This window comes from Carettochelys insculpta, chromosome 32 (genome assembly GCF_033958435.1).
Source record: "Carettochelys insculpta isolate YL-2023 chromosome 32, ASM3395843v1, whole genome shotgun sequence".
In the NCBI taxonomy this organism is placed as follows: Eukaryota; Metazoa; Chordata; order Testudines; family Carettochelyidae; genus Carettochelys; species Carettochelys insculpta.
In genome coordinates, this window is record NC_134168.1 from 4,401,894 (window position 1) to 4,414,948 (window position 13,055).

General features: G+C 64.7%; 1 protein-coding gene across 1 annotated transcript; it reads left to right on the forward strand.

Annotated features, from left to right (window-relative positions):
* The first annotated feature begins 523 nt into the window (after window positions 1–523).
* IL25 (interleukin 25) lies at window positions 524–11,497 on the forward strand. Its single transcript, XM_074982664.1, has 3 exons — window positions 524–1,115; window positions 8,264–8,469; window positions 11,006–11,497. Exons 1-3 carry the CDS (start codon window positions 543–545, stop codon window positions 11,244–11,246), a joined length of 1,020 nt encoding a protein of 339 aa, XP_074838765.1. The 5' UTR covers window positions 524–542; the 3' UTR covers window positions 11,247–11,497.
* The last annotated feature ends 1,558 nt before the right edge of the window (window positions 11,498–13,055 follow it).

Genomic DNA, 13,055 nt, shown 5'->3' on the forward strand with positions numbered 1-13,055 from the left:
GCCCGCAGCGAAGAGCCCCCCCAAGCGGGACCCTCCCCCCAGGGATGGGGCGCGGACACCCCCCGAACGGCACCTGCAGCAAAGAGGCCCCCCAAGTGAGACCCTCCCCCCAGGGATGGGGCGTGGAGACCCCCCGACTCACACCCGCAGCGAAGAGCCCCCCCAAGCGGGACCCTCCCCCCAGGGACGGGGCGTGGAGACCCCCCGAACCGCACCCGCAGCGAAGAGCCCCCCCAAGCGGGAATCTCCCCCCAGGGATGGGGCATGGACACCCCCCGAACGGCGCCTGCAGCAAAGAGCCCCCCCAAGTGAGACCCTCCCCCCAGGGATGGGGCGTGGAGACCCCCCGACTCACACCTGCAGCGAAGAGCCCCCCCAAGCGGGACCCTTCCCCCAGGGATGGGGCGTGGAGACCCCCCCAACTCGCACCCTCAGCAAAGAGCCCCCCCAAGCGGGAATCTCCCCCCAGGGATGGGGCGTGGAGACCCCCCGAACGGCGCCCGCAGCAAAGAGCCCCCCCAAGCGGGACCCTCCCCCCAGGGATGGGGCACAGAGACCCCCTGACTCGCACCCACGGCGAAGAGCCCCCCCAAGCGGGACCCTCCCCCCAGGGATGGGGCGCGGAGACCCCCCCGACTCACACCCACAGCGAAGAGCCCCCCCAAGTGGGACCCTCGCCCCGGCAATGGGGCGCAGCCGAGGGAGAGCCGCTGGGGGGAACCGGGGCCAGCTGGAATCTGGCAACCCCCCAGGTCCAGCCCTCCGCCAGCTGCCCCCGGCGGGGACCGGGCGCTGGCCCCGAATTGCGCGCACAGCGGCCGGGGAATCCAGCGCTGCGACCCCAAGGGAAAGGGGCCGGCCCCGAAACCCAGCGGGGAAGGGCCAAAATCCAGCGCGGTGCTGGGCCCCAGCCGGCCCCCGGGCGGCACAGCTTTGTGCGCAGACCCGGCAGCAGCCGGCCAGCCAGACGGACGGACAGCCAGACGGACAGACAGACAGACAGCCACGAAGGGTCCCGTGGCACCTTAGAGACTAACAGAAAAGTTCTGAGCATGAGCTTCCGTGATCACAGACTCACTTCATCAGATGCTGGTCTTGGAAATCTGCAGGGCCAGGTATAAACAAGCCAGAGCCGGGCTGGGGATAACGAGGTGAGCTCAGTCAGCGAGAGTGGGGCTCACTGCCAGCAGCTGATCTGGAGGTGTGAACCCCAAGGGAGGGGAAGCTGCTTCTGTATTGAGCCAGCCATTCGCAGCCTTTGTTTAAGCCAGAGCTGAGGGCGTCGAATTTGCAGATGAATTGTCCCAAGAGAGAACCCAACAGAACACCACTAGCCATCACCTCCAGTCCTCGGCTAAAACCTCTACAGCGCAGCATCAGGGATCTACAACCCACCCCGGACAATGATCCCCCACTGTCACAGGCCTTGGGAGGCAGACCAGTCCTCGCCCACAGACAACCTGCCAACCTGAAGCAAATCCTCACCAGCAACTATACACCGCACCGCAGTCGCTCTAACTCAGGGACCCCTCCATGCAACAAACCTCGCTGCCAGCTCTGCCCACATATCTACACCAGCAACACCATTACAGGACCTAACCGGATCAGCCACACCAGCGTGGGTTCATTCAGCTGCACAGCTACCAATATAATTTATGCCATCATGTGCCAGCAATGCCCCTCTGCTATAGACATCGGCCAGACTGGACAGTCTACGGAAAAGAATAAACGCGCACAAATCAGACATCAGAAATGGCGATATACAAACACCCGTAGGAGAGGACTTCAGCCTCCCGGGCCACACAGGAGCAGAGTTAAAAGTAGCTATCCTGGAGCAAAGACATTTCAGGACCAGACTCCAAAGAGAAATTGCTGAGCTACAATTCATCTGCAAATTCCAAACCCACAGCTTGGTGTATGGGGATTAGATAGATAGATAGATAGATAGATAGATACGGTGTGTGGGGATGGATGGATGGATAGATACGGTGTATGGGGAGAGATAGATAGATAGATAGATAGATAGATACGGTGTATGGGGATAGATAGATATATAGATAGATAGATAGATACGGTGTGTGGGGATGGATGGATGGATAGATACGGTGTATGGGGAGAGATAGATAGATAGATACAGTGTGTGGGGATGGATGGATGGATAGATACGGTGTATGGGGATGGATAGATAGATATATAGATAGATAGATACGGTGTATGGGGATGGATAGATAGATATATAGATAGATAGATAGATACGGTGTGTGGGGATGGATACATAGATAGATAGGGTGTATGGGGATAGATAGATACGGTGTGTGGGGATGGATGGATAGATACATAGATACGATGTGTGGGGATAGATAGATAGATAGATAGCGTGTATGGGGATAGATAGATACGGTGTGTGGGGATGGATGGATAGATACATAGATACAATGTGTGGGGATGGATAGGTACGGTGTGTGGGGATGGATAGATAGATAGATAGATACGGTGTGTGGGGATGGATAGATAGATATGGTGTGTGGGGATCGATGGATAGATGGATAGATAGATAGATAGATAGATACGGTGTGTGGGGATGGATAGGTACAGTGTGTGGGGATGGATAGATAGATAGATAGATACGGTGTGTGGGGATAGATAGATAGATATGGTGTGTGGGGATGGATAGATAGATAGATAGATACGGTGTGTGGGGATGGATAGGTACGGGGTGTGGGGACGGATAGGTACGGTGTGTGGGGATGGATAGATAGATAGATAGATAGATACGGTGTGTGGGGATAGATAGATATGGTGTGTGGGGATAGATAGATAGATAGATAGATAGATAGATACGGTGTGTGGGGATGGATAGGTACAGTGTGTGGGGATGGATAGATAAATAGATAGATACGGTGTGTGGGGATAGATAGATATGGTGTGTGGGGATGGATAGATAGATAGATAGATAGATACGGTGTGTGGGGATGGATAGATAGATACGGTGTGTGGGGATTGATGGATAGATAGATAGATATGGTGTGTGGGGATGGATAGATAGATAGATAGATAGATAGATACGGTGTGTGGGGATGGATAGATAGATACGGTGTGTGGGGATGGATAGATAGATATGGTGTGTGGGGATCGATGGATAGATAGATAGATAGATAGATAGATACGGTGTGTGGGGATGGATAGGTACAGTGTGTGGGGATGGATAGATAGATACGGTGTGTGGGGATCGATGGATAGATAGATAGATAGATAGATACGGTGTGTGGGGATGGATAGATAGATACGGTGTGTGGGGATGGATGATGTGATGGAGTGGGGGGTGTATGTGTGAGTCAGGCTGGATGTCTGAGGCAAGCAGCAGCTCCCAGTGGCTAAGGATGACCCTGGGGCTACAACTGGCAAATAACACCTCTGCCTAAACAAAGAGCAGGGAGGAGCTGAGCTGGGTTTTGAATCGGGGGCGGCAGTTAGAGGGGAGGAGAAGGGAGAGCTGGGAGGCAGCCAGCCGGAGGAGGGGGAAAGCTACACCCCAGAGGGGCCCCCCTCGGGGTCTTCCCCCCAGGACGGGTTGGAAGGACTGTCTCTGGCTGCTAGGCTGTTGTTTCTGTGAGAAACTGGACATCTGTTGCCTAATAAACCTGCTGTTGTACCTGCTGAGTGAGATTCTCTCCTGCCAGCGGACGGGGTGCAGTGCAGGGGGACCCCTGAACCCCATCACAGATAGATAGATAGATAGATAGATACGGTGTGTGGGGATGGATGGATAGATAGATACGGTGTGTGGGGATCGATAGATAGATAGATAGATACGGTGTGTGGGGATGGATAGATAGATAGATAAATAGATAGATACGGTGTGTGGGGATGGATGGATAGATAGATAGATACGGTGTGTGGGGATGGATAGATAGATAGATAGATAGATAGATACGGTGTGTGGGGATGGATAGATAGAGACGGTGTGTGGGGATGGATGGATAGATAGATACGGTGTGTGGGGATGGATAGGTACAGTGTGTGGGGATGGATAGATAGATACAGTGTGTGGGGATGGATGGATAGATAGATACGGTGTGTGGGGATGGATAGATAGATAGATAGATACGGTGTGTGGGGATAGATAGATAGATATGTGTGGGGATGGATGGATAGATAGATACGGTGTGTGGGGATGGATAGATAGATAGATAGATAGATAGATACGGTGTGTGGGGATGGATAGATAGATACGGTGTGTGGGGATGGATGGATAGATAGATACGGTGTGTGGGGATGGATAGATACGGTGTGTGGGGATGGATAGATAGATACGGTGTGTGGGGATGGATGGATAGATAGATACAGTGTGTGGGGATGGATAGATAGATAGATAGATAGATAGATAGATACAGTGTGTGGGGATGGATGGATAGATAGATACGGTGTGTGGGGATGGATGGGGGTGGCACAGAGGTGGCACAGAGGAGGGGGCACCACCAGGCCTCCCCCACCAGTGGAGTTCTTTGGAGGGTGGGGCCCTAGGCCAGCCCCTCTGCAGCTGGCAGTGGGGGGCAGGCAGGGCACAGCTGGGACCCCAACAAAGGTGGCACCTGGAGGGGACCAGACTGTCGCCCCACCCCAGCAGACGTGCGCTGCCTGCTCTGGCTGGATTGGGCCTGTGGGGGGAGGGGAAGGGACTGTCTGTCCCCCCCCCCCCTCAACCACTGCTCCCTCCTGCCCCCCCCAAGCTGGAGTGAACTCAGGCATCTGGGCGCCCCCCTCCTGGCCATGCACCAGGCTGGGGCCCCACTGCTGATTTACCCAGGGGGCTGCTCAGTGCCTCATGCACAAGGAGCCCCACCACCGCCACAAGGCACTGGGGAAACTGAGGCACGCAGGGGGCAGGGGAATGGAGCCCAACAGTCCTGGCTCCCAGCCCCCTGCTATAACCACCAGCCCCCACTGCCCCCCCAGAGCCGGGGAGAACCCAGGAGTCCTGGCTCCCAGCCCCCTGCTCTAACCACCAGCCCCCACTGCCCCCCCATAGCCAGGGAGAACCCAGGAGTCCTGGCTCCCGGCCCCCTGCTCTACCCACCAGCCCCCACTGCCCCCCCAGAGCCGGGGAGAACCCAGGAGTCCTGGCTCCCGGCCCCCTGCTCTAACCACCAGCCCCCACTGCCCCCCCAGAGCCGGGGAGAACCCAGGAGTCCTGGCTCCCGGCCCCTGCTCTAACCACCAGCCCCCACTGCCCCCCCAGAGCCGGGGAGAACCCAGGAGTCCTGGCTCCCAGCCCCCTGCTCTAACCACCAGCCCCCACTGCCCCCCCAGAGCCGGGGAGAACCCAGGAGTCCTGGCTCCCAGCCCCCTGCTCTAACCACCAGCCCCCACTGCCCCCCCAGAGCCGGGGAGAACCCAGGAGTCCTGGCTCCCGGCCCCTGCTCTAACCACCAGCCCCCACTGCCCCCCCATAGCTGGGGAGAACCCAGGAGTCCTGGCTCCCAGCCCCCTGCTCTAACCACCAGCCCCCACTGCCCCTCCAGAGCCGGGGAGCACCCAGGAGTCCTGGCTCCCAGCCCCCTGCTCTAACCACCAGCCCCCACTGCCCCCCCATAGCCGGGGAGAACCCAGGAGTCCTGGCTCCCGGCCCCTGCTCTAACCACCAGCCCCCACTGCCCCCCCAGAGCCGGGGAGAACCCAGGAGTCCTGGCTCCCGGCCCCTGCTCTAACCACCAGCCCCCACTGCCCCCCCAGAGCCGGGGAGAACCCAGGAGTCCTGGCTCCCGGCCCTGCTCTAACCACCAGCCCCCACTGCCCCCCCAGAGCCGGGGAGAACCCAGGAGTCCTGGCTCCCGGCCCGCTGGCAGGGCAGTCGGGGCCCGCCGTGGGGCTGGGCGGCCGGTGCCCGGGGAACGCCGGCGTTGTTTGGCAGCAGGTTTCTGTGGGCAGCCAGATTTGCATGTGATTCTGGGGAGTGAACCCGCCGGCAGCCGCCCGGCTCCCAGCCCACAACATGGCTCTGCCATGGCAACACAAACAGGCACCGTGTGGGGCGGCATGGGGGGCCATCTATGGGGTTGGGGGGGGAGGGGCTGCAATGGGGCAGGGGCTGGGCCTCAGGGGCTGCAGTGGGGCAGGAACCAGGCCGCAGGGGCTGCAGTGGGGCAGGGACAGGGCAGAGCCAAGGAGGACCCCATCAGCTCTCGCCCTGCACTTGGGAGAGATACTGCCCTTATCAGAGCCCAGGTAAAAGGTTAATCTCCAGCTGCAGGGTGGGTCAGTGGCAGCTGGGCGCCAGGACTCCTGGGTTCTCCCCGGCTCTGGGGGGGCAGTGGGGGCTGGTGGTTAGAGCAGGGGCCGGGCGCCAGGACTCCTGGGTTCTCCCCGGCTCTGGGGGGGGCAGTGGGGGCTGGTGGTTAGAGCAGGGGCCGGGCGCCAGGACTCCTGGGTTCTCCCCGGCTCTGGGGGGGCAGTGGGGGCTGGTGGTTAGAGCAGGGGCCGGGCGCCAGGACTCCTGGGTTCTCCCCGGCTCTGGGGGGGGCAGTGGGGGCTGGTGGGCAGAGCAGGGGCCGGGAGCCAGGACTCCTGGGTTCTCCCCGGCTCTGGGGGGGGCAGTGGGGGCTGGTGGTTAGAGCAGGGGCCGGGCGCCAGGACTCCTGGGTTCTCCCCGGCTCTGGGAGGGCAGTGGGGGCTGGTGGTTAGAGCAGGGGCCGGGCGCCAGGACTCCTGGGTTCTCCCCGGCTCTGGGGGGGGCAGTGGGGGCTGGTGGGCAGAGCAGGGGGCCGGGCGCCAGGACTCCTGGGTTCTCCCCGGCTCTGGGGGGGGCAGTGGGGGCTGGTGGGCAGAGCAGGGGCCGGGCGCCAGGACTCCTGGGTTCTCCCCGGCTCTGGGGGGGCAGTGGGGGCTGGTGGTTAGAGCAGGGGCCGGGAGCCAGGACTCCTGGGTTCTCCCCGGCTCTGGGGGGGGCAGTGGGGGCTGGTGGGCAGAGCAGGGGGCCGGGCGCCAGGACTCCTGGGTTCTCCCCGGCTCTGGGGGGGGCAGTGGGGGCTGGTGGGCAGAGCAGGGGCCGGGCGCCAGGACTCCTGGGTTCTCCCCGGCTCTGGGGGGGGCAGTGGGGGCTGGTGGGCAGAGCAGGGGGCCGGGCGCCAGGACTCCTGGGCTCTCTCCAGGAGGGCAGTGGGGGCTGGTGGTTAGAGCAGGGGCCGGGAGCCAGGACTCCTGGGCTCTCTCCAGGAGGGCAGTGGGGGCTGGTGGTTAGAGCAGGGGCCAGGAGCCAGGACTCCTGGGTTCTCCCCAGCTCTGGGGGGGCAGTGGGGGCTGGTGGTTAGAGCAGGGGGAGGGGTCAGGACTCCTGGGTTCTCCCTGGCTCTGGGGGGGCAGTGGGGGCTGGTGGGCAGAGCAGGGGCCGGGCGCCAGGACTCCTGGGTTCTCCCCGGCTCTGGGGGGGGCAGTGGGGGCTGGTGGTTAGAGCAGGGGCGGGAGCCAGGACTCCTGGGTTCTCCCCGGCTCTGGGGGGGGCAGTGGGGGCTGGTGGTTAGAGCAGGGCCGGGCGCCAGGACTCCTGGGTTCTCCCCGGCTCTGGGGGGGCAGTGGGGGCTGGTGGGCAGAGCAGGGGCCGGGCGCCAGGACTCCTGGGCTCTCTGCAGGAGGGCAGTGGGGGCTGGTGGCAGGGGAAGAATGAGGTCTCTGTGCCTGTGTCTCACTAACGTGACCCCCTGAAGCACGGAGAGCCCCAGTCTGAGCCCTGCGCCGGCCTGTCGGGGGACCTGGGCTGGTCTCTGCCTCCCCGTGAGGGCAAGATGCTGAGTGCAGCCCAGGACTCCTGCAGCTGGTGATTGATTGCGCCCAGAGACAGCTGCTGCCTGCCCCCCAGGCAGGGCGACCTGGAGTCACAGGCCCTGGCCCCCAGGCCTGCCGGTGCCCCCCCAGCTGCAGCCCGGCCTCCGCCCCACGCCGGGTACGGAGGGTTGTGGAAATTGTCCCGCCCCGAGCAGGGTGTCCCTCGAGCATTGGAAAAAGATTTGCATGAGCTGTTCCGATGGAAATTCGCTGGCAATAAAAGGGCCGTGGCGGGCGGGCAGATGCCAGGACAGCAGGAGAGCGGCATGGCTGGGATGCGGCTGGTAAGCGCCCGGACACCTGGGTCCCTCCGCAGCGGTCAGGCCTGGGAGCCAGGGGCCTGCGGGGAGACGCGGGGGGCTCAAGTCCTGGCTCTGTTCGCTGGGGGGGGCAGAGTGGGGAGGCAGCGGTTCCCCCCTCACCCAACGGGCTCTCTCCCCCCCAGGCCAAGCTGCTGCTGCTGCTGCTGCTGTGGGGGGTGGCCCTGGCGCAGGCTGAGTGGTGCGTGGGGGAGACCCACTGCTGTGGGGAGCCGGAACTGGCCCAGGCCGGGCTGCAGCTGAGCAAGGACCCGGGGGCGATGGGGTCCCTCCGCCAAGGCCACCTCCATGGGCCCCTTAACACCCGCGCCGTCTCGCCCTGGACGTACTGGTGAGTCGCCCCGATGCCCCACACCTTCACCCTGATATCCTGCACCCTGATCCCCAGCCCCCTGCCAGCACCCCAATACCCTGCACCCTGATTCCGAGCCCCTCACCCCGATCCCCCTGCACCCCGATCCCCAGCCTCCTTCCTGCACCCCGATCCCCAGCCCCTGCACCTTCATCCTGATCCCCTGTACCCCGATCCCCAGCCCCATGCCCCGAACCCCCTGCCAGCACCCCGATCCCCCGCACCTTCACCCTGATATCCTGCACCCTGATCCCCAGCCTCCTTCCTGCACCCCGATCCCCAGCCCCATGCCCCGATCCCCCTGCCACCACCCCGATCCCCAGCCTCCTTCCTGCACCCTCATACCCTGCACCCTGATTCCCAGCCCCTCACCCCAATCCCCCGATCCCCCTGCACCTTCATCCTGATCCCCTGTATCCCGATCCCCAGCCCCATGCCCCGATCCCCCCTGCCAGCACCCTGATCCCCTGCACCTTCACCCTGATATCCTGCACCCCGATCCCCAGCCCCCTGCCAGCACCCCCATACCCTGCACCCTGATTCCAGCCCCTCACCCCAATCCCCCGATCCCCCTGCACCTTCATCCTGATCCCCTGTATCCCGATCCCCAGCCCCATGCCCCGATCCCCCCTGCCAGCACCCTGATCCCCTGCACCTTCACCCTGATATCCTGCACCCTGATCCCCAGCCTCCTTCCTGCACCCCGATCCCCAGCCCCTGCACCTTCATCCTGATCCCCGTACCCCGATCCCCAGCCCCATGCCCCGATCCCCCCTGCCAGCACCCTGATCCCCCGCACCTTCACCCTGATATCCTGCACCCCGATCCCCAGCCCCCTGCCAGCACCCCCATACCCTGCACCCTGATTCCCAGCCCCCTCACCCCAATCCCCCGATCCCCCTGCACCCCGATCCCCCTGCCAGCACCCCGATCCCCCGCACCTTCACCCTGATATCCTGCACCCTGATCCCCAGCCCCCCTCCAGCACCCTAACACCCTGCACCCCAATCCCCCACACCTTCACCCTGATACCCTGCACCCCGATCCCCAGGCCCACGCCCCTCACCCATGATACCCCTGCCAGTACCCTTATACCCCACACCCCTATACCCACTCCTGCACCCCAATAACCTGCCCCCAATACTCAGCCCCTGGACCCCAATATCAAGCCCTGCACCCTGATACCACACACGCCGATACCTTGCACCCTAAGACCCAGTCCCTGCAGCCCAACACCCCAATACCCACCCCTGTACCCGATACCCATCTCCACCGTTACCTAGCCCTGCACCCCAGTACCCCACATCCTGATAACCGGCACCCCGACACCCAGCCCCTGCACCCCAACACCCAGCCCCTGTACCTCAATACTCAGCCCCAACACCCTCATACCCAGCCCCTCTGCACCCCAACACCCAGCCCCTCCACCCAATACCCAGTCCCACACCCTGATACCCAGCCCTGCACCCTGATAACTGGCACCCCAATACTCAGCCTTAACACCCTGGTACCCAGCCCCCTGCACCCCACCACCCAACCCCTGCACCCTGATAACCTGCACCCCAATACTCAGCCCCAACACCCTGGTACCCAGCCACCTGCACCCCACCAACCATCCCCTGCACCCTGATAACTGGCACCCCAATACTCAGCCCCAACACCCTGGTACCCAGCCACTCTGTACCCCACCACCCAGCCCCTGCACCCTGATAACTGGCACCCCAATACTCAGCCTCAACACCCTGGTACCCAGCCCCCTGCACCCCACCACCCAGCCCCTGCACCCTGATAACTGGCACCCCAATACTCAGCCCCAACACGCTGGTACCCAGCCCCCTTCACCCCACCACCCAGCCCCTGCACCCTGATAACTGGCACCCCAATACTCAGCCCCAACACCCTGGTACCCAGCCACTCTGTACCCCACCACCGAGCCCCTGCACCCTGATAACTGGCACCCCAATACTCAGCCTCAACACCCTGGTACCCAGCCACTCTGTACCCCACCACCCAGCCCCTGCACCCTGATAACTGGCACCCCAATACTCAGCCTCAACACCCTGGTACCCAGCCCCCTGCACCCCACCACCCAGCCCCTGCACCCTGATAACTGGCACCCCAATACTCAGCCCCAACACCCTGGTACCCAGCCACTCTGTACCCCACCACCAAGCCCCTGCACCCTGATAACTGGTACCCCAATACTCAGCCTCAACACCCTGGTACCCAGCCCCCTGCACCCCACCACCCAGCCCCTGCACCCTGATAACTGGCACCCCAATACTCAGCCCCAACACGCTGGTACCCAGCCCCCTGCACCCCACCACCCAGCCCCTGCACCCTGATAACTGGCACCCCAATACTCACCCCCAACACCCTGGTACCCAGCCCCCTGCACCCCACCACCCAGCCCCTGAACCGCAACACCCTGGCCCCCCCCCGCTCCCCATTACCCAGTACCTTGCCCCCCGCTCGCCAGCCCCCCCTGACGGCGCCCCTCTGGCTCTCTCCCCAGGCAGGACTGCGACAGCACCCGCTTTCCCCGCTGCCTCTGGCAGGCCGTGTGCCGGCAGCCCCATTGCGTCTCCCTGAGCCCCCCACACGGCCCCGACCGGCGCGGCAACTCGGTGCCCCTCCACGCCAGCGTCCGCGTCTTCTACCGGCGCCCCTGCCAGGGCCGGCCCGGCACCTACTACCTGGAGCCCGGCAGCTACCCCCAGGCCGTGGCCTGCCTCTGCGTTCTGCCCCGGAGCTGAGCCCACGCCGGGGGCACCGGGGCGCGGGGAACGGGGCGACCCCCAGGGGGCGAGAGGCTCCGGGGAGGGGGGGCTGCCGTGGGAAGGGCCCCCAGCTGTGGGCACCCTCGGGGCTGAGTTTGGGGGTGAAGCGGGGCAGCCCCCCCCGGCTCGCCTCGTCGGGCACTGAGCCGTGGGGTGCAGGGAGGCTGGTTTCAGGGTGCCCCCCCTGAGCTCAGCGGGGGCCCCAGAGTCGCACGGAGGAGCTGAGCTCGGCGGCGGGTTTGGGGGTGGGGTTTGGGGGGCAGCGGGGGCTGGACGGAGCGCGTGGCGGGCGGCGGTGACGGGGGGGGGTCCCCGGTTCGGCTCGTCGGGTACTGAGCCGTGGGGTGCAGGGAGGCTGGTTTCGGGGTGGCTGGGGGGTGCCCCCCCCCCGAGCTCAGCAGGGGCCCCAGAGTCGCACGGAGGAGCTGAGCTCGGCGGCGGGTTTGGGGGTGGGGTTTGGGGGGCAGCGGGGGCTGGACGGAGCGCGTGGCGGGTGGCGGTGACGGGGGGGGGTCCCCGGTTCGGCTCGTCGGGTACTGAGCCATGGGGTGCAGGGAGGCTGGTTTCGGGGTGGCTGGGGGGTGCCCCCCCCCGAGCTCAGCGGGGGCCCCAGAGTCGCACGGAGAAGCTGAGCTCGGCGGCGGGTTTGGGGGTGGGGTTTGGGGGGCAGCGGGGGCTGGGCGGAGCGCGTGGCGGGCGGCGGTGACGGGGGGGGGTCCCCGGTTCGGCTCGTGCCCGAGTTGTGACGCGGCCGCTGTTTCCAGGCAATACACGTTTTACGGCTGGGGCACTCGGGATGTGTGTTACTGTCGGGGCCCCCCAGGTCGCGCCCTGCCCCACGGCCCCCCCTGCCGGCCGAGGCTGGAGTAACCAGAGCCCATTCCGTGCCCCACGGCGCCCCCCTGCTGGGCGAGGCTGGTGTAAGCAGCACCCGCCCCTCTGTGCCCCACGGCGCCCCCTGCTGGCCGAGGCTGGAGTAACCTGTGCCCGCCCCTTTGTGCCCCACGGTGCCCCCTGCCGGCCGAGGTTGGAGTAACCTGTGCCCACTCCCCCCTGTGCCCCATGGCGCCCCCTGCCGGCCGAGGCTGAGTAACCTGTGCCCGCCCCTCTGTGCCCCACGGCGCCCCCTGCTGGCCTAGGCTGGAGTAACCTGTGCCCACCCCCCCCTGTGCCCCATGGCGCCCCCTGCCGGCCGAGGCTGAGTAACCTGTGCCTGCCCCTCTGTGCCCCACGGCGCCCCCTGCTGGCCGAGACTGGAGTAACCTGTGCCCGCTCCCCTGTGCCCCACGGCGCCCCCTGCTGGCCTAGGCTGGTGTAAGCAGCACCCGCCCCTCTGTGCCCCACGGCGCCCCCTGCTGGCCGAGGCTGGAGTAACCTGTGCCCGCCCCTCTGTGCCCCACAGCGCCCCCTGCTGGCTGAGGCTAGAGTAACCTGTGCCCGCCCCCCCTGTGCCCCACGGCGCCCCCTGCTGGCCGAGGCTGGAGTAACCTGTGCCCGCCCCCCCGTGCCCCACGGCGCCCCCTGCCGGCCAAGGCTGGTGTAAGCAGCACCCGCCTCTCTGTGCCCCATGGCGCCCCCTGCTGCCCGAGGCTGAGTAACCTGTGCCCGCCCCTCTATGCACCATGGCGCCCCCTGCTGGCCTAGGCTGGTGTAACCTGTGCCTGCCCCCCTGTGCCCCACGACGCCCCCTGCCGGTTGAGGCTGGAGTAAGCTGTGCCCGCCCCCCTGTGCCCCACGGCGCCCCCTGCCGGCCAAGGCTGGAGTAACCTGTGCCCGCCCCCCTGT

Bases quoted from the DNA above. Each gene is read 5' to 3' on its own strand.
- IL25 (XM_074982664.1), top strand. From the start codon at position 543: ATGGGGCACAGAGACCCCCTGACTCGCACCCACGGCGAAGAGCCCCCC. The intron at 1,116-8,263 runs GTATAAACAAGC...TCTCCCCCCCAG, and splicing joins TTGGAAATCTGCAGGGCCAG to GCCAAGCTGCTGCTGCTGCT. The intron at 8,470-11,005 runs GTGAGTCGCCCC...CTCTCTCCCCAG, and splicing joins GTCTCGCCCTGGACGTACTG to GCAGGACTGCGACAGCACCC.